At 44.2% G+C, this 21,560-nt stretch overlaps 1 protein-coding gene across 1 annotated transcript; it reads right to left on the bottom strand.

Moving 5' to 3' along the window:
* Positions 1–235: 235 nt before the first annotated feature.
* On the bottom strand, positions 236–6,589 carry LOC125509644 (queuine tRNA-ribosyltransferase catalytic subunit 1-like). Its single transcript, XM_048674660.1, has 16 exons — positions 6,387–6,589; positions 6,211–6,262; positions 5,294–5,387; positions 4,655–4,833; positions 4,024–4,074; positions 3,237–3,293; positions 2,989–3,109; positions 2,707–2,773; positions 2,567–2,608; positions 2,257–2,362; positions 2,007–2,117; positions 1,408–1,479; positions 1,213–1,314; positions 1,085–1,131; positions 968–995; positions 236–781 (listed from the first exon to the last, which is right to left on the bottom strand). The coding sequence occupies exons 2-16, from the start codon at positions 6,226–6,228 to the stop codon at positions 623–625; spliced, it is 1,254 nt and encodes a 417-aa protein (XP_048530617.1). The 5' UTR covers positions 6,229–6,262; positions 6,387–6,589; the 3' UTR covers positions 236–622.
* Positions 6,590–21,560: the final 14,971 nt, after the last annotated feature.

Consider the following 21,560-nt stretch of genomic DNA (forward strand, 5'->3'; position numbering starts at 1 on the left):
CCAGCCCTGTCCGCCGTCCGATGAGAAATGGACGATCCAGATGACCAGCCAGGTCATTTTCCTGAAGATCGCACACATTTCCCACGCGACATTTTCCATGCCTTGAAACCGACAGCGTTGCAAAACCACCTGCCAGTGGACCACCAACAAACCCTAAGCACTACAAAGAAATCCACAAAATACACATTCAAGCCAACAAAGAGTGTGAGGAAGACCAGAGTTTGGACAAAGAGTGTGAAGTCTCGAGAAGCCATGTTCAGTGAAACAAAATGACCTGCGTCACAGTAACAATTTTCGTGAGTATAAATAATGATGCTGTTACAACTTCCCGTGGACTGTCCTTGCAGCAAAAACATTTGCAGCAGCTTGCAAACAATCAATGACAGATACGTCTATAACACCTTGGAGACTATCAAAACCTATGGGCGGCTGACTTCAGCATACTGTTGGAAAATTCTATGCTGAAGCAATGGATGAGAGCCAGGCCTACAGTCTATGACCCAAAAAAAACCTCGTGAAAACGCGTCATGTTAAGTATGAGGGATCACTTCCACGCGACAACCCTCCCCTATAGTCAACTGGTATCGTGGTATCCGTAATGAATGCCCCTGAGCGTTCCGCGTCAGGGGCATTTGGTGGGAGGGCAGAAGTCCGAAATGTCGACGCCGGCAGCCTCCATTGCGTCGTGCTGGCAGTTGGTCGGGGTGCAGCACTCCGATATGTCGATGCCAGCAACCTCCATTGCATTGTGAACCCACTTTGGCACGTCGCCCTTTGGGAACTGCCATCATCATGATTTTAGTGTTTACAGGTAACACAAACTACTAAGAAAGATAATAACAAGACAAGAGTATGGTTTTAGCTCTGTAGATGATTGGGTGGCGATGGTATAAGGAAGCAGTTTGTTGCTCAGCTATTTTTTATTCAATCATATATGATAGAACAGAGATTGCAGAGCAAAACAAACCTGCACCCTCAAGAATCCTCTAACGAATCTGCAAACATGTCAGCAGAATTTCGTTATTTAACAGCACACAATTTAACTGAATAATCAGGCAGATTTATGTCGAATAAGACAACATACTCTGGAAATCGCCCTTCAAGAATCGACATGTGGAGATCTCTACTTAACTGAAACAGAAATGAGAGTGATCAAACAATAGCCAACTATGCTCAAAATGAACAACTCAGCCAAAAAAAATGACAGGATACCCGCGCCATAAATGATAAATTGTGATATGACAGCAGTTGAGAACCCATAGGATCTTTCGTGACCAGACAATGCAAGTATGCACGGGTATAGTTCTTGCAGACCTGAAAAACAAGACAACCATGTTACAGAACTCCAAAGATTGTAATTATATCAATCAGTTTACCACATTGTTCCTAGTGTTGTTGAAGCCATACCATACATGGACAGGAAGGATCAATGGGCCGTTCGTCAGTTGCCATTGCATTTTGTTTCAACTTCAGAACACCCTAAGATGATGCAGAAAAAAATAAGTTTAATAAATCATTGACGGGAATTAAAGTTAAAGGGGTAGATAAACTAGATTAGCACCAACTTAGAAATTAAGATTATCTTAACATAAGCTTAAAGCCTAAACCTGCTATAAATGTGCCTGCTTCTACAACAAGCACAGTTAATTTAGACAGTACACCCAACAAGCATAAATGCCAGGGTCCCCATTGCAACACCATCAAATGGCTTATCAGCAAGTCCAGCTTATGGGGTTTCTAGAAGAAACAATATCCCCTCCCATTCACTCACACGGACACACCTCTCATGTGAGTTCGCTACAGTAATGCTGAGTGAGGAAAGCACAGAGGATGTGATCTCAGAATTTCGAATGGACTATGGTTGCATATGTTACTGTTCTTACCCATATCAAGCTAATGTAAGATAAGTTCTTTGAATGCCAAAAGACTGAAATATATCAGTGCTAGAATAAAATGCTTCACCCAGCTTGAATTGCATAGGGCTGTCAGGGACAGAATTTTCCTACCTCAGGCACAAGTGCGCTCCCAAAGCGAGCAGTGCGTGTTGGATAGACACAGTCATACATATCTGCACCCAAAGCACTGCATACTACAATATCAAGTGGATAACCAACACCCTGCATATCAGAAAAACAGCAACCATTAACCAAACAAGTTCTGCGTGCTGCGTTGTTGAAAGCTGAAACAAGGGTGAATTGTATCAAGCACAATCTATAATCGGCTTAACATGAGCAATTTGAGAAGCTTATAACTTACCATAACATATCGTGGTTTATCTTCAGGCAATCCAGCGGTGCACTGGGCAACAACACGCCAAAACGAGTCTTTATCTTCACCACCTGCAAGACCACCAATGGCATATCTAGCAACAAGAAATTCAAAGTTTGAGCCACTGAACTCTTGAATTGCAGGGAGTCGTGGAAAATACAAAAAAACATATTAAAAAGGATTAACTTTTCAAGTATGTGACAGATGTTGGAGATAGTGGAAAAACGAAAAAGATCTTTTGGCTGCATATAAGAAAATTGTGCATGGAATTTATGGGTGAATATTTAGTCTGACATACCCGGGAAGGTTCCGCTCAACCAAGCCCCTCACGCAAATATCTCTGGAATTACAAGAGTTGCAAAGTAACTTATCAAACTGCATTGATTGCATGAATGCGTACCTTTCATGCATGTACTACAAGAAGCCATATAAACTAACCTCAGAACCGGATCTAATCCTCCTTGCACAATCCCAAATAAGTTTTGAACATCAGGTTTCTTGTGAGCTACATGTAACATTGGAAGGAAAAAAAATACCAGACTTTAGTTAACCATGCTTATTGCAGTTTCAACTGGTCTTCAATACATCTTAAAGCCATAGGATAAGTAGAGGCAGTGAGTGACATGATGCTGAGCTTTAACTTGAAGATGGGAAATAGTTGATTACAAAAACCAGATGAGCATACAATTTGGCCAAGAGTCACAAAACTAATAACCGTACCAGCTATGCACCTATCAATCCAACGAAGGGTACGATACATAGCTTCCTCTATCCTCGGGCCAGTAATTGTTGTCTTAACAACATCGTCAAGAGCCATGATTATATCAGCTCCAATGTTGTTCTGCATTCATGTCCCAGAAATATGATGAACGAGCACACAAGTGTTAAGGTGTAAAATCAGGATTTTTTGATAGCAGAAGTCTAGTTCACAGTGACTCAACAAAAAATTCGTCAAGGAAAGGACATACCTGAATATGGATTGATTCCTCAGGCGTCAAGAGCATGGGTTTCCCATCAACGGGTGACTGTAGATTGTACACAGAAGAATAATAAAATTAGAGAATGTTCAAAACGGAAAGCAGTTCTCCGCAGCAGTAAAGTTTATCCAGGGACCAAGAGAAACAAGTAAAAATGCATCATAAAATGCAGGGGAAATTCATTTCCACAAAGAAAGCTAAAGAAACTTTCTGCTTTTAGCATCAACATGAAAATCAACATAGTAGATGGACTAGAAAAAGGATAGCATTAGACATTGCACACGATGACAAAATGCGGCAACATGACACTTGATTATTCATTATTCAATATCTGCCAACTAACAATACCATCAGTTAATTGTACATCAGTCTCACAGGACCACTTGAATTTCTATTCACCTTGTCATATTGAAAATTACAGTTGCACAATTGAAAATAACAAGATTACATGGGAAAATGAAAATACAATTCAGAAAATAAAATGTACTATATAGAAAGACATTTAAATAATAACAATTCAGCTTTACGATGAAAAAGTAAAATCTTAATACTTGCCAGCCCTAAAACAACCTGAACCTGCCTAATTATTTTGTTACCATATGATAACAAATATGGGCATTATTTCAACGAACCAAGAATCAAAAACAGTGCCCTACCCTAATATATACCCTAATTTAATCTGACCATAGGATATTCATGTTACAAAAGTAAGAAACCAAATTGAAGCTGTGTTTATGAAGAACAAGTGTATGAGATAGTAGGTAGCTGTAAAGGGTACCTGAAATGTAACTCCTTCCTCAGTAATGTCAGCCAAATGCAGCAAAGAAACCTAAAACGATGTTGACAAATTAGTAACATTTCAGAAGCAAACCTAAATAATTGAAAGGGGCGCTAAGCTAAATAAGTGATCATGCCAATGGTAATATTCCAACAAATGCTGGCTCTCCACTTTTGAATAGATATTTGACTGGAACCATGCTAATGTAAAGATCACAGATGGAACTCAGCAGGCCATTTAATATCTACTCCCTCCGTTCCAAATTACCCGTCGTGGTTTTAGTTTAAATTTGAACTAAAACCACGACGAGTAATTTGGAACGAAGGGAGTAGCAAACAACTACATGTTTCAAATTTTGCTCAAAAGTGGAACCAAGATTTGATGTGTAGAGCAACTAATTGCTGGTAGAACCAAACAGAAATATTAGCCATCGCATATCATTAAGCCACTGCCAGAAATCAACAATTATCACACACGATTTAAAGTAGAGTACAGTAAGATTCATGTAGAATGGAAATGACAGATGTTATTTAGTATTGACTTAGCTGAGTTAGTTCTACAAGTTCAAATAGTGAATCAGAACACTTAATTAATGTGAAAGGATAAATAGATAATGATGCTTTGGAGCAACCATTTGGAAACCACCCGAGTCAGTCAGCAATGCCCTTTTCCAATTCATAAACTTGTGAAGGCCACCCAAGTCATCAATAAGTTGAGAGCCAGGACGAAGTTCAAGGTGGTAGGTATTTCCAAGAATAATCTGACAACCTATAGTCTCTAGCTGGTCTGTAGTCAAGCCTTTTATTGTACCTGGGCAAAAGAAAAAGAAAAAAGAAAGGGGAATGAAACAAGAATAATTGTGAGATGCAAGAATCACACACATCATTCCACAAATTTGTGTCACATCCAAAATCTCTTAATCACAGTATGAAACTGAACTAGTTTAATGGAAACAAGTACAGCCAAGCTGGGTTAACCGAGAATAATAACTAATTATTGAAGTCGATATTTGCTTTAGTGAAGATTGGAGAGTTAAGACATAGAAACTAAGAATTTCTGATTTTCCATGAATAATACAATGCTAGAACATTATTCATCAGCACATGTATAAATCCGACATTATCCATTCAAGTCACCTCTAATTGCTCGTATGATCTCAGGTATACAGTACAAAAAAACAGCAACTTCATATTTTACACACGAAAAGGTTCCATTTCAGACTGAACTAGCATATGGCAGAGAAATGGTACGAGATCCAGAAATATAATACCTTGGGTACCAACAGGCATAAAAAGTGGCGTTTGACAAGTAAAGTGTGGCAGAGTTAACCGAGCTGCGCGAGCACGATTAAATCTTCCTAACACCTGCAAGCAGAAAACAAAATAATTTTCACCCCAGATTCATCTTTATGGTCAATGCTTCATCTTTAAACAAACTTTGATATTTATGTTCCTGCTTGCTAGAACTTAGATTCGATCAGCCACCCTCCATGATTTTGTCCAACAGAGGTAATGAGGTTTGACAGGCAGCAATATGAGCTGGCAGTGGTGCCACTACCACTGTACCATCTCTCTGTATCATTCTGAGAGCATGTACCACGTGGAGCCACTTCTCAAACTATTTCCCTAATTCTTTTTCTTATTATATGGAGGTATGGACCACTATAAGACTATAAGCCTCTGAAGAGTAATAAAGAAAGAAAACTTGAAGATTTTACCTTAAGACAGGCACCAAATACAGTACCAGGTAAAGACAATATGTAACTCTGAAGAACACGTGCCTAGGGCAGTAGGTGCATTAACTCTGGAGTGCTGGTCAGTAGGAGTACTACTACAGTATTACTAGTCAATAATGATTCGGTGTTAAGATAAAACAGTATTAGCCTAATTGGGAGTCTGTGGTTGCAGAAAATAATCTGGATCAATATATTTATGTAGAACACGACATTGCATCGCATCCAGACGTCATATTAATTTATCAGCTAGAGTACGGAAGCGGTACAATCTTATCTACTTCGTCACCACTAACTTCTTCAGCTAAACTCCAATTTGCGCAGACCGAACAAAGAAACCGCCGGATTTGCTTCTCATCTCTATCTCAGGAATCAAATGGCACCGACCAAACTACAGAATATGAAATCTCGAAGAGAAAGCGAAGCACATGTTATCCATTAAAACTTGGACAGACCTCGAACCGGAGCGCCATGGATGGAGGGAGGGTCGAAAAACTGAGCCGGAACCTGCGCCACCAGCATTTTCAGTTAGCCCGGGAGACGAACTCGAGGGTCGAAAAACTGTGCTTCCTCTTTTGGCGCGAAACAGAGCGTCGAACGCGAACCGGCGGAGGAATCCGGCAAAACTAACCTGAGCTGAGACGTTGGGGCGGTAGGTCTTGTTGTAGAGGCGGCTGCGCTCGCCGGCGGCGGGGGGGGGGGGGAAGCCCTAGACTGATTCGGCTCCTTCCAAATGGAAAGGGAAGGCTCCGTGGCGGCGGCCGGCGGAAGCCTAGAACTCGTTTAAAAAAGAGGACGGGATTTTGCACGGGGCACCCTGTCGTTCTCGCTGCCGTGTCGCGCTACAGAAGGGCTCCGTTCTCCATTACAGCGGTCCTAGGCCTTGGGGCTTCGGCCATGGCCATTATATGATACCAAAGCCCATGATTATGCTTTCGGGCCTCGACCGTCGCAGCCCAAGGTTGACTCCCGTTGCAGCCCATGATGGATCATGTCATTTCAAATCGACAAGTCCGTTATTCACCCTCACCGGTATTACGGCCGTGCATTGCTAGTTGCTACGGGCTATAATGCATGCATATAAATGAATTAAATATATGATTTAGGTTATTTTCAAGGTTGTAACGTCCACGATGCGGCTATATCTTCCAGGTGTCGGAGCACGACTTAGAGACATAACCGCTAAGCAATGTCGCAAATGAGGTAATCTTCACATAACTCATGTAATGAATAAGAAAAGAGGTACATAGTTGGCTTACAATCGCCACTTCACTCAATACATGAATAAAATATTACATCATCCAGATACAATCAAGGTCCGACTACGGAACCAAAATAAAAGAAGACTGCCCCAAATGCTACACAGATCCCCGTTCGTTCCAACTGGGCTCCACTACTGATCAACTGAAACGAAATAACACAATGAACAAGATCTTCATCGAGCTCCTCCTTGAGCTAAGTTACGTCACCTGCACGGTTTCATCGGCACCTGCAAACTGGTTTTGAAAGTATATGTGAGTCACGGGGACTCAGCAATCTCACACCCTCGCGATCAAGACTATTTAAGCTTATGGGTAGGTAAAAGGTATGTGAGGTGGAACTGCAGCAAGCACTAGCATATATGGTGGCTAACTTATGCAAATGAGAGCGAGAAGAGAAGGCAAAGCACGTTCGAGAAACTATGATCAAGAAGTGATCCTAGACTACTTACGTTCAAGCATAACTCCAACACCGTGTTCACTTCCTGGACTCCGCTGGAAAGAGACCATCACGGCTGCACACGCGGTTGATGCATTTTAATTAAGTTAAGTTTCAGGTTATCTACAATCGGACATTAACAAATTCCCATCTGTCCATAACCGCGGGCACGGCTTTCAAAAGTTCATAACCCTGCAGGGGTGTCCCAACTTAGCCCATCACAAACTCTCACGGTCAACGAAGGATATTCCTTCTCCCAAGACAATCCGATCAAACTCGGAATCCCGGTTACAAGACATCTCGACAATGGTAAAACAAGTCCAGCAAGACCGCCCGATGCGCCGACATCCTGATAGGAGCTGCACATATCTTGTTCTCAGGGCAACACCGGATGAGCGCTCCGTACAACTAAAATCAGCCCTCAAGTTTCCCCGAGGTGGCGCTGCAAAGGACTCTAGTTCGGACCAACACTTAGACAAGCACTGGCCCGAGAGGGTTAAAATAAAGATGACCCTCGGGATGCGCGACTCCCAAGGGAAAAAGGCTAGGTGGCGAATGGTAAAACCAAGGTTGGGCCTTGCTGGAGGAGTTTTATTCAAAGCGAACTGTCAAGGGGTTCCCATTATAACCCAACCGTGTAAGGAACACAAAATCAAGGAACATAACATCGGTATGACGGAAACTAGGGCGGCAAGAGTGGAACAAAACACCAGGCATAAGGCCGAGCCTTTCACCCTTTACCAAGTATATAGATGCATTAATTAAATAAGAGATATTGTGATATCCCAACAAAAATATCCATGTTCCAACAAGGAACAAACTCGAATCTTCACCTGCAACTAGCAACGCTATAAGAGGGGCTGAGCAAAGCGGTAACATAGCCAAACAATGGTTTGCTAGGACAAGGTGGGTTAGATGCTTGACATGGAAATATGGGAGGCATGATAAGCAAGTGGTAGGTATCACAACATAGGCATAGCAAAAGAGCGAGCAACTAGCAAGCAAAGATAGAAGTGATTTCGAGGGTATGGTCATCTTGCCTGAGATCCCGCAAGAAAGAAGAACGAGTCCATGAAGAAGATAAACGGACGTAGCCAACGTATCCTCACAAACGCAACGTCACCGGATTACCGAGAAGAAGTACACCGGAAAGGAAGCAAACAACATAGTGAACAATCATCACATAAGCATGGCACGATGCGCAAACAAGTATGATGCATGTCCGGTTTAATGAGGAATGGCATGACAAAGTGCACAAACAAAACTACAAGTTAAACAAAACTACAAGTTAATGACGAAACACCACGTGACTTATTTAGTTCTCTCTCGTTTAGGTACCCAAAAATATTAAATGTTGTTAGCATGGTAAGAGGTGAAGCAAAGTAAAACTACCTATCTAGTCAAGTTTAAATGAGGGCGGGAGCAACGAACAACAATTCCGGTAAATCCCCATATGCATATATTAGGTTTGATACTGTTCTGCCCTAAACACAATTTTAGGGTTGTTAAACATGCAAAGTGAAGACACCGTGTTAAACTAGGCATTTTTCTACCCCATTTACATATAAAGTTTGTTACAAACCAAGCTACGGTTGATTAGGTTATGAATTAAATCATTTTAGCAAGTTATTTAAGCAAATTTAAACAAACACCATTTTAAGCATTTTAAACATAGATGAAAGTGGCAAATTATTAATCTACACAAAATTCTAAGCAAGTTTCATATATAATTTATTTAGATCCGATGCATGGTTAATTAGTTATTAGATGCATGAAGTCTAGGGGCCTATCTGTAAATAGTAATTCGCTAGATAAATGGACAAAATCGCAGCAACAGGAAAAAAACATATTGGGCCGAATCTGGTGGATTTGGGCTGGATGGAAGCTGCTCACATTGGGCCAAAACGGGCCGGATTCGGTGCTGGACCAGGGTGGCGCTGCGGATCTGGGCCATCCCTTGCGCTGGAGCTGGGCCTGGTAGGCAGATCGAGTGGAGGCAGGGCGATCGGGTCAGCGCGGAGGGTCAACGAGCAGAGGATCTAGCGGCTGGGCACGTGCGTCCTCTCTTGATCGATGGAGAAGCAGAGGAGGTCGAGCGGTCAACGGGTACGGCGAGGCCCTCGTCTCCTCGTTCGATGCCGGGTGAAGTAGAGGGCGGAACAGGCATCCCGCTTGCTCGTTCGCTCGAACCGAACGAGGCAGAGGTGTGGCTCTCGCCGGGAAGAAGAAGGACGGCGGGGACCCGAGGTGGAGCAGCCGGCGTGGTGCGGATCCAGTTGCAGAAGTGGCGGGCGCGGCTCACGAACTCCGTGGCGGGCTAGTACCTACAGGCCAACGACGGCACGGGGATTAGAGAGAGAAGCAGGGAAAACAGGGTGAGGAGGAGGAGACAGGGCTTGCCGGTGGCGTGGCCGGATGCGGAGCACACCTGCTGCAGTGGCTCGAGGTCGAGGGGCTCCTCCCCTCGATCCAATCGAGAGCGAGGGAGCAGAAGTTGCGCACGAGAGGAGCTCGGGGTAGGGGCGCGCGGGAGCAGGGGCTGGAAGGCTCCTGGAGCGGTCCGGTTGCCTGCTCCGCCGAGAAGCTTCAGGCGTGAAGCCTCCCGTTCGTCTGCTGCGGCCGGGAGGACGAGGAGGCGGGGCACGCAAGGTGGGGCTCGGGCGCCATGATCAGGGGATCCTTGCTCTGGTCGAGGCAGAGGAGAAATGAGATGGCTGCGGGATTGGATGAATGGGTTGGTTGGTGGAGAACGAGAGAGGATTTGGCAGATGGATCGGGATGGATCCCGAGGTGAAAGAGGACTGGCGGCGGCGGCTGGGAGTATGGGACAACGTTCCTAATTTTTAGGGTTGGATTGATACATATATAGCATGTGGATATTTGGGTAGGGGCTACCTCGTCCCTCCGATCGTAATCCGGCGGTCGAGAAAAATATGTTAGGAAGTCCAATTAACAAAATGGAGACGTTTTGTAGATGTTTGGGGATGATCCAGACCCAATGGTGACGACTGCCCGGGTCGGGTCCGGGGAAGTTTCGGACGCGCACGAGAGGTCTATGCATGACACAAAGAGGGGTAGCTGGGCCTAGGTGGACTGTGGAGAGCGGGTTGGTCTGAGAGAAGAGGGGAGAGATGCAGCCCGACACGGTTTCCGGATACCGAAAACGTCCGACGAAAAGACCGGCTATAATGCCGCTATAGTTATCTGTTGGGGCATCAAACGGACTTCAAATGCGATGAAACTTGGCATGCGGCTACTAACAACAAAACAACACCGCACGCCAACTTTCATCCCATTCTGAGAACATTTTCCAGCCACTTATAAAATAATATTTTGGACATGCCGCGGGCGCGTGCAAGTGTGGTTGGACTCAGAATGAACAACGGACAGAACTGGGGGAACCCGGACGGATGCAAGTTTCGAAAACATGATGATGCAATGCACATGATGACATGACAAAGATGCAACATGCAAACGAATGATAAGGCAACAACAGCGAATAACTGGAAGACACCTGGCGCAACGGTCTCGGGGCGTCACAACACTCCACCACTACGAGAGGATCTCGTCCAGAGATCTAGAATGGCACCGGAGAGAAATGGAAGAGGAAGAGAACAGGTAAAACTAAGTTGCTTCTTTGACAAATGAGTGAAACCAAAGAACCTTGAGAGTTAGAACACTTGAAAGAAAGAAAAAGAACAAAGATGAGCAAAGTTGAAAGCACTCCGTTAAGAAAGAGGAATAAGAACGAACCACTTTCGGGTAGCATCCCGGTTGAAAAGAAAAGGAATTGAATAAGAACTTGATAAGATGAGAAGATACTTGATGAAATCACAACACACTGACTCCGGAACTATTGAAAGAATGGAACAAGGGTAAGAACGATTTCATACAGGACTCCGGTTGAGAAGGGAGGCAAAACTTCATAAGATGATAGAACTTGAAAAGAGGGCATGACACTCCGGTTAAATGGATAAGCACGGAAAAAACATGATCTTTGACAAAACAAGATGATGGGTGAATATAGCAGCAATACAATGCCTCCGGAATGAATGAAAGAATGCAATGAAAAGAACTTTGAAGAAAACAACATGTTCTACCTTAAATGAGCTTGGAAAAGCATCTTTAGGAGAAGGTTCGAACGGAGTTGTTGGAAAACCAACAATGAAAAGAGTAAGCTTACAGTGGGCTTATGGGAAACATCTCAAAACTATGAGGTGAAATTCTGCCACTAACGAAACAATAGATTGGCTTGATATGAACAAGGAGACGAGAAACTTATCTCACCGGTAGGATAAATGAAGAACTTGGATCATTTATAAGCACCATAAATAGCACAATCCTTAGGGAAAGCTTTAGGTGAAATATAACCCAAGATAACTCCAATGAAGAGATCGATGGGTTACAAAGGAACTCATGAACGAACTGAAAATGATGGGTTTAAAATATGTCATTCCGGACAACTTGTCAATCATGAACACGAAGGAAAATTATCACCAATGACATAACACCACCTCAAAAGATGAGGTATGAAAGAATTGCACTTCGGAATGCAATATGAAGAATACTTGAGCTCCTCTGAAAAGAATCTCGATGAACACTTCAAAAAGGAATTAAATCCTTGATGAACCATCATGTAGAACCTTCATGAAGAACTCCGGTAACAAAAGGATGATCAAACAAAAGGAAAGAGAAGTTGAAAACATGAGGTGAAGACTTGCAATGATTAGATGGATCTTCGCGACAAGATAAAGCGAAAAAACTTGGGACTCCGGAAAAGAAAGATGAACAAAAGAAATCAAGAATTTTGATGAACCTCCGAAATAAGGAATTGAATTCACTTGATGAAACAAGAATAAGAATTACATTATGCTCATCCTTCACCAATTATGTTGATTACAAACAATGGATTTGGCATACTACTTATTCTCGTAGAAAGGATTAAGATAGATATAGCGCAAACTTGAGAAAAGACTTCAACGAACCACCATTAGGATTGAAACAACGAATGAATTGATATGATAAACGAAGGAAAAGAATCTTGAACGAACCACCGTAAGAATTTGAAAATGAACGAAGAAAAGATAAAGAAACACGGGGAAGAATTAGAGAACGAATGAAGATACTTGACAGAATTTAGATCCATGAGAACGAAGGGATCACGAGCTGATTAGAGAATACTTCAACGATGCCCCGGTAAAATTTGGAGAACAAGAGCTGAAAGCTGAGAATGAATAAGTCTTCTGAAATGATGGGCTCCGGAGAAACAAACTGAAAATACTCTTGAATAGCTCCTGATGGGTGAAAAGGATTCTCACAATCGAAAACAATTATGAGAGGATGGCAACAAGCTAGAACCACGAATCTTTGAGAGAAACGGATAATATTTGGAGGAAAAACTCTTCTTCAGTCTTCAAATGTTGATAATGACGATGAGAAGCATCACCATGAATCGTTGAGATACTTCGGGATGACGAATAGAAAGGTTGAGCCAACGAAGAAAAGAGTTATAAGATTTTGGAGAAACCATTTGACTGATGATAAGTCATTCTTACGTCAAACTTTGGAAAGAATTTAGGATAGCTCCGGGAAAATAAGAAGAGTCAGGTAAGATCCTGGGAAAAGACCTGTGGGTTAGGGCCCACTAAAAAGAAAACACCGTTGAACGATTTAAGAGAGAGAAAGCACCGGTTGAATTAGATGACTTGAATGAGATAACATCCTCGAAAGAGTTTGAACGAAAGCAGAGTGGAAACACGAATCTTTGAGATATCTTGAGCACCCCGGAACAATTGAATAGCGAGAGGTGAATGATTCAGGGGTGCACCGGCATGAGAAAGCATTTGAAAAGAGGAAATGGAAATGATCGACAAAGCTTGAATTAAATCCACCGGAGAAGGAAAGAATGAAGAGTGATGAACGAGAGGCTCCGTTAGTATCTTTCTGAGAATCACCGAATAAGAAGATTGAAGGGAAAGAATGGAGATGTTCACATGAATAAAATGGATACTTGATAAAGAAATCCGAGTCCTTGAAGAAAAGGGTGGGAGGTGTTGGAAATATGCCCTAGAGGCAATAATAAAATGGTTATTATTATATTTCTTTGTTCATGATAATTGTCTATTGTTCATGCTATAATTGTGTTATCCGAAAATCGTAATACATGTGTGAATACATAGACCACAACACGTCCCTAGTGAGCCTCTAGTTGACTAGCTCGTTGATCAAAAGATAGTCATGGTTTCCTGACTATGTGTAGGATCGAAAGTATGTCTAGAGGGGGGGTGATTAGACTACTTGACCAAATAAAAACTTAACCTTTTCCCAATTTTAGTTCTTGGTAGATTTTAGCTATTTTAAGACAAGTCAAGCAATCATCACATAATTTAAGCAAGCATGCAAAGAGTATATAGGCAGCGGAAAGTAAAGCATGCAACTTGCAAGAATGTAAAGGGAAGGGTTTGGAGAATTCAAACGCAGTTGGAGACACGGATGTTTTTCCCGTGGTTCGGATAGGTGGTGCTATCCTACATCCACGTTGATGGAGACTTCAACCCACGAAGGGTAACGGTTGCGCGAGTCCACACAGGGCTCCACCCAAGGGTAACGGTTGCGCGAGTCCACACAGGGCTCCACCCACGAAGGGTCCACGAAGAAGCAACCACCCACAAAGGGTCCACGAAGAAGCAACCTTGTCTATCCCACCATGGCCATCGCCCACACAGGACTTGCCTCACTAGCGGTAGATCTTCACGGAGTAGGCAATCTCCTTGCCCTTACAAACTCCTTGGTTCAACTCCACAATCTTGTCGGAGGCTCCCAAGTGACACCTAGCCAATCTAGGAGACACCACTCTCCAAGAAGTAACAAATGGTGTGTAGGTAATGAACTCCTTGCTCTTGTGCTTCAAATGATAGTCTCCCCAACACTCAACTCTCTCTCATAGGATTTGGATTTGGTGGAAAGAAGGTTTGAGTGGAAAGCAACTTGGGAAGGCTAGAGCTCAAGATTCATATGGTAGGAATGGAATGTCTTGGTCTCAACACATGAGTAGGTGGTTCTTTCTCAGAACATATGAGTTGGAATGATGTGTGTGTTCTGATGGCTCTCTCTTCGAATGAGAAGGAGGTGGAGGGGTGTATATAGCCTCCACACAAAATCCAACCGTTACACAGTTTTCCAATCTCGGTGGGACCGAATCAATAAGCTTGATCGGACCGAAAATGTAAACCTAGTGACCGTTAGTGATTTTTGGTGGGACTGATATGCAACTCGGTAGGACCGATATGGTTAGGGTTTGGGCATAACGTAATCTCGGTGAGACCGATTACACAAACTCGGTGAGACCGAATTTGGTAATTAGCTAACCAGAGAGTTGGTCAGGCAAACTCGGTGGGACCGATTTGCTCTTTCGGTGAGACCGAGTGGAACTCGGTGAGACCGAAAAGTTACAAAGGGGAAACACTGAGTTTACATTGCAATCTCGGTGGGACCGATTCGCTCTTTCGGTGGGACCGAAAAGTTACGAAAGGGAAACAGAGAGTTTGCAACCCCATCTCGGTGAGACCGAGATCCCTATCGGTAGGACCGAATTGCTAGGGTTTGGCAGTGGCTAATGACAAGTGAAACTCGGTGGCGCCGGATAGGAAGAATCGATAGGACCGAGTTTGGCTTAGGGTTTAGGTCATATGTGGATATGGGAAAGTAGTTGAGGGTTTTGGAGCATATCACTAAGCACATGAAGCAAGAGGCTCATTAAGCAACACCTCATCCCTCCTTAATAGTATTGGCTTTTCCTAAAGACTCAATGTGATCTTGGATCACTAAAATATAAAATGAAGAGTCTTGAGCTTTTGAGCTTGAGCCAATCCTTTGTCCTTAGCATCTTGAGGGTTCCACTTTCACATCCATGCTATGCCAATCATTGAGCTTTCCTGAAATAATCATCTTGGAATAGCATTAGCTCAATGAGCTATATGTTGTTATGAATTACCAAAACCACCTAGGGATAGTTGCACTTTCAAACGACACATTTGGATACATGATACCGGCGAAGATAGGGAACATCTTTCATTTTCGATGCCATCTGTCTGAATGGACATAATGACCCTTATATCCCTAGGCAAACTACCTCAAAGATCGTGGTAGTGTCGTTTTCCTATGATATCTACTGTAGTATTAACGAGCTGCTCATTGCCCTTCTGCTGCCTAGCTGTGTGACTGGTAAGTAGTCAAGTATCAGTTTTCTTAGCCATTGAGATTGTGCAACTCCCGGATACCCGTAGGATGCCTTGGTGTGCCAAACGTCACAACGTAACTGGGTGACTGTTTATAATTGTCCGTATTACGACCATGGATTGCGCATCCACGGTACTCCTTAGACCATGTAGATGGGACCGGGGTTGCCAAACGTCACAACGTAACTGGGTGACTATAAAGGTACATTACAGGTATCTCCGAAAGTGTCTGTTGGGTTGGCACGAATCGAGACTGGGATTTGTCACTCCGTATGACGGAGAGGTATCTCTGGGCCCACTCGGTAATGCATCATCATAATGAGCTCAATGTGATCAAGTGGTTGATCACGGGATCATGCATTACGGTACGAGTAAAGTGACTTGCCGGTAATGAGACTGAACAAGGTATTGGGATACCGACGATCGAGTCTCGGGCAAGTAACGTACCGATTGACAAAGGGAATTAGTTACGATTGATTGAACCCCCTCCCCCTCCCCCAAAAATAGAACCGCCCCGGCCTCCCCCCGCTACCCCTAGACAAAGAGTCCCCGAAATCATGTATATGGCTAATCGCTACATGAATCGCCTTTCGACTACATCCTGGTTCACTTCCGTAGAGATCATCGTGGGAGCATTGGACGCCAGTTACAGGATAGCACATTCTCAAACGCTCCCGCCGTGTTGGTGTTATATTGACCGGCATGAGTCATCCTCGGTCCATGTCTAATGGCATGTGATATCGTGCACCGATAACACCCGAGACATCGGGTTACGTCGCGTCTACGACACTTTAAGGTTCTAGCATACCTGACCGTTAGGTACGTGGCTTAAGGAACGAACTTGTCTACATGTGTATTTTAATCGAATGATTGTTTAGGATCCGGTTCCTAATAACTGATCCCGGGACTGAGGAGCACGACTTATCGCCGACGTCCGCATGGCGAGGGCGGGATCATCCAGGTATCACATCTCAGGGACATAGCCTCTACTATCAGAATTCTGCGTCCCGGAGAGCTTAAATGATTGCTTAACCTACTCAGGGAAAGTATCTCAACTACTACCGGGTCGCCGGAACAGCGGTACTCGACGAGTGTGACGACCTGCATTATCGGTATTGATAGCCGGCGAGCCCACAACGGAGGGTATCCGGGGGTGCTCCCAGCCGTGCGGAAGCTCGGCCCCAAAACTGCTCTGCCTCCCTATATTAAGACAATACCCCTCACGAGCCGCCGAGCATGACGTAGACTCATACATAACAGTTCCAAGACCAATCGCATACGAGCCGGACTACGCAACTGCCATTCCGTAGCCGGGCTCTTAGTTGGAGTTTTTTATGAAGGACTGAACGGGACGCACCAGAACCCCAATACGAGTGGCTGAGTCTGGCGCCACCAACCCCCCCCTGGCCCTCGATGACTCGAACCCATATAGGCCCATGTTTGGGGGAACACCACCTGAGGGGGCGTTCCCACTTATGCCTTGCGGGGTGCTCTAACAACCGCATCCCCCCCGGCCGCTTGCCCCTTGTGCCTGGACGCCCCCTCAGATCTACATCTAGAGGGGGGCCGGCGCAGCGCATCCCCCCGTTGCCCCCTTCCCCGATCATAAATAGCAGGAGGAGTGAGGGAGGCTGCAACCTCTAATTATACAAACATTCTTAAGGAGCGCTACCCCTCCCCTCCTGCTGCCAACTACCACATCTCCCTCCTCCTATAAGAGCTTGAGCTTCCCTCGTCAAGCGCCTGCCGGAGTACCTGCGAGCGCTTTCACCAACCAGCCACGCCGTCAGTGCTAGCTGCTCTGAGCCCTTCTTCTCCTTCAACTCTCCCCATCCTCCTTGCCTGATTCCAAGGCTGGCGAGACGTCCCTCGCTCGACATGTGGAAATTTGACCTGCGGAGAGGGCCATATCGCGCGTTCGGCGCATCAGGGATCATCGGTGATTTGAGGTCACGAGCTAGTACGACATCCATCAACCCCCGTTCTCTGGAAACGCATTCCGCTCCGTGATCACTCTACAATGAGGGCCGGACAGCGCTCAGCTGTTGACAGCTGACTAACCTCCTAATCTCCCCTCATTGTAGGTGACTCATAGATTGATCTTGGTGATGCGTAGAAAATTTTAAATTCTGCTACGTTCCCCAACAGTGGCATCATGAGCTAGGTCTATGCGTAGTTTCTATGCACGAGTAGAACACAAAGTGTTGTGGGCGTTGATTTTGTCATATCTTGCGTTACTAGTCTTATCTTGATTCGGCGGTATCGTGGGATGAAGCGGCCCGGACCGACCTTACACGTACGCTTACGTGAGACTGGTTCCACCGACTGACATGCACTAGTGTGCATAAGGTGGCTAGCGGGTGTCTGTCTCTCCTACTTTAGTCGGATTGGATTCGATGAAAAGGTCCTTATGAAGGGTAAATAGAAATTGGCATATCACGTTGTGGTTTTGGCGTAGGTAAGAAACGTTCTTGCTAGAAACCTATAGCAGCCACGTAAATTGCAACAACAATTAGAGGACGTCTAACTTGTTTTTGCAGCAGTGTATGTGATGTGATATGGCCAAAAGGATGTGATGAATGATATATGTGATGTATGAGATTGATCATGTTCTTGTAATAGGAATCACGACTTGCATGTCGATGAGTATGACAACCGGCAGGAGCCATAGGAGTTGTCTTAATTTATTTATGACCTGCGTGTCAACATAAACGTCATGTAATTACTTTACTTTATTGCTAAACGTTAGCCTAGTAGTAGTAGAAGTAATAGATGACGTGACAACTTCATGAAGACACGATGATGGAGATCATGATGATGGAGATCATGGTGTCATGCCGGTGACAGATGATCATGGAGCCCCGAAGATGGAGATCAAAGGAGCAAATGATATTGGCCATATCATGTCACTATTTGATTGCATGTGATGTTTATCATGTTTTACATCTTATTTGCTTAGAACGACGGTAGCTTAAATAAGATGATCCCTCGTAATAATTTCAAGAAAGTGTTCCCCCTAACTGTGCACCGTTGCGAAGGTTCATTGTTTCGAAGCACCACGTGATGATCGGGTGTGATAGATTCTAACGTTCGAATACAACGGGTGTAAGCCAGATTTACACACGCAATACACTTAGGTTGACTTGACGAGCCTAGCATGTACAGACATGGCCTCGGAACACGAAGACCGAAAGGTCGAGCATGAGTCGTATAGAAGATACGATCAACATGAAGATGTTCACCGATGTTGACTAGTCCGTCTCACGTGATGATCGGACACGGCCTAGTTAACTCGGATCATGTTATACTTAGATGACTGGAGGGATGTCTATCTGAGTGGGAGTTCATTAATAATTTATTAGATGAACTTAATTATCTATGAACTTAGTCTAAAATCTTTACAATATGTCTTGTAGATCAAATGGCCCACGTTGTCCTCAACTTCAACGCGTTCCTAGAGAAAACCAAGCTGAAAGACGATGGCAGCAACTATACGGACTGGGTCCGGAACCTGAGGATCATCCTCATAGCTGCCAAGAAAGATTATGTCCTAGAAGCACCGCTAGGTGACGCACCCGTCCCACAGAACCAAGACGTTATGAACGCTTGGCAGTCACGTGCTGATGATTACTCCCTCGTTCAGTGCGGCATGCTTTACAGCTTAAACGGGGCTCCAAAAGCGTTTTGAGAGACACGGAGCATATGAGATGTTCGAAGAGCTGAAAATGGTTTTTCAAGCTCATGCCCGGGTCGAGAGATATGAAGTCTCCGACAAGTTCTTCAGCTGTAAGATGGAGGAAAACAGTTCTGTCAGTGAGCACATACTCACTATGTCTGGGTTGCATAACCGCTTGACTCAGCTGGGAGTTAATCTCCCGGATGACGCGGTCATTGACAGAATCCTTCAGTCGCTTCCACCGAGCTACAAGAGCTTTGTGATGAACTTCAATATGCAGGGGATGGAAAAGACCATTCCTGAGGTATATTCAATGCTGAAATCAGCGGAGGTGGAAATCAAAAAGGAACATCAAGTGTTGATGGTGAATAAAACCACTAAGTTCAAGAAAGGCAAGGGTAAAAAGAACTTCAAGAAGGACGGCAAGGGAGTTGCCGCGCCCGGTAAGCAAGCTGCCGGGAAGAAGCCAAAGAATGGACCCAAGCCCGAGACTGAGTGTTTTATTGCAAGGGAAGTGGTCACTGGAAGCGGAACTGCCCCAAATACTTAGCGGACAAGAAGGCCGGCAACACGAAAGGTATATGTGATATACATGTAATTGATGTGTACCTTACCAGTACTCGTAGTAGCTCATGGGTATTTGATACCGGTGCGGTTGCTCACATTTGTAACTCAAAGCAGGAGCTGCGGAATAAGCGGAGACTGGCGAAGGACGAGGTGACGATGCGCGTCGGGAATGGTTCCAAGGTCGATGTGATCGCCGTCGGCACGCTACCTCTACATTTACCTACAGGATTAGTTTTAAACCTCAATAATTGTTATTTAGTGCCAGCTTTGAGCATGAACATTGTATCAGGATCTCGTTTAATTCGAGATGGCTACTCATTTAAATCCGAGAATAATGGTTGTTCTATTTATATGAGAGATATGTTTTATGGTCATGCTCCGATGGTGAATGGTTTATTCTTAATGAATCTCGAGCGTAATGCTACACATATTCATAGTGTGAATACCAAAAGATGTAAGGTTGATAATGATAGTCCCACATACTTGTGGCACTGCCGCCTTGGTCACATAGGTGTCAAACGCATGAAGAAGCTCCATGCAGATGGACTTTTAGAGTCTCTTGATTACGAATCATTTGACATGTGCGAACCATGCCTCATGGGTAAAATGACCAAGACTCCGTTCTCAGGAACAATGGAGCGAGCAACCAACTTATTGGAAATCATACATACTGATGTGTGCGGTCCAATGAGTGTTGAGGCTCGCGGTGGCTATCGTTATGTTCTCACCCTCACTGATGACTTGAGTAGATATGGGTATGTCTACTTAATGAAACACAAGTCTGAGACCTTTGAAAAGTTCAAGGAATTTCAGAGTGAGGTTGAGAATCAACGTGACAAGAAAATCAAGTTCTTGCGATCAGATCATGGGGGAGAATACTTGAGTCACAAATTTGGCACACACTTAAGAAAATGTGGAATAGTTTCACAACTCACGCCGCCTGGAACACCTCAGCGTAATGGTGTGTCCGAAACGTCGTAATCGCACTCTATTAGATATGGTGCGATCTATGATGTCTCTTACCGATTTACCGCTATCATTTTGGGGCTATGCTTTAGAGACTGCCGCATTCACTTTAAATAGGGCTCCGTCGAAATCCGTTGAGACGACACCGTATGAATTATGGTTTGGGAAGAAACCTAAGCTGTCGTTTCTAAAAGTTTGGGGATGCGATGCTTATGTCAAGAAACTTCAACCTGAAAAGCTCGAACCCAAATCGGAAAAATGCGTCTTCATAGGATACCCTAAAGAAACTGTTGGGTATACCTTCTACCTCAGATCCGAAGGCAAGATCTTTGTTGCCAAGAATGGGTCCTTTCTAGAGAAAGAGTTTCTCTCGAAAGAAATAAGTGGGAGGAAAGTAGAACTTGATGAAGTATTACCTCTTGATCGGTAAGTGGCGCAGCTCAAGAAAATGTTCCTGAGGTGCCTGCACCGACTAGAGAGGAAGTTAATGATGATGATCATGAAACTTTCAGATCAAGTTGCTACTGAACTTCGTAGGTCCACAAGGACACGTTCCGCACCAGAGTGGTACGGCAACCCTGTCTTGGAAATCATGTTGTTAGACAACGGTGAACCTTCGAACTATGAAGAAGCGATGGCGGGCCCAGATTCCGACAAATGG

The sequence above is a fragment of the Triticum urartu genome, chromosome 5, assembly GCF_003073215.2.
Source record: "Triticum urartu cultivar G1812 chromosome 5, Tu2.1, whole genome shotgun sequence".
In the NCBI taxonomy this organism is placed as follows: Eukaryota; Viridiplantae; Streptophyta; class Magnoliopsida; order Poales; family Poaceae; genus Triticum; species Triticum urartu.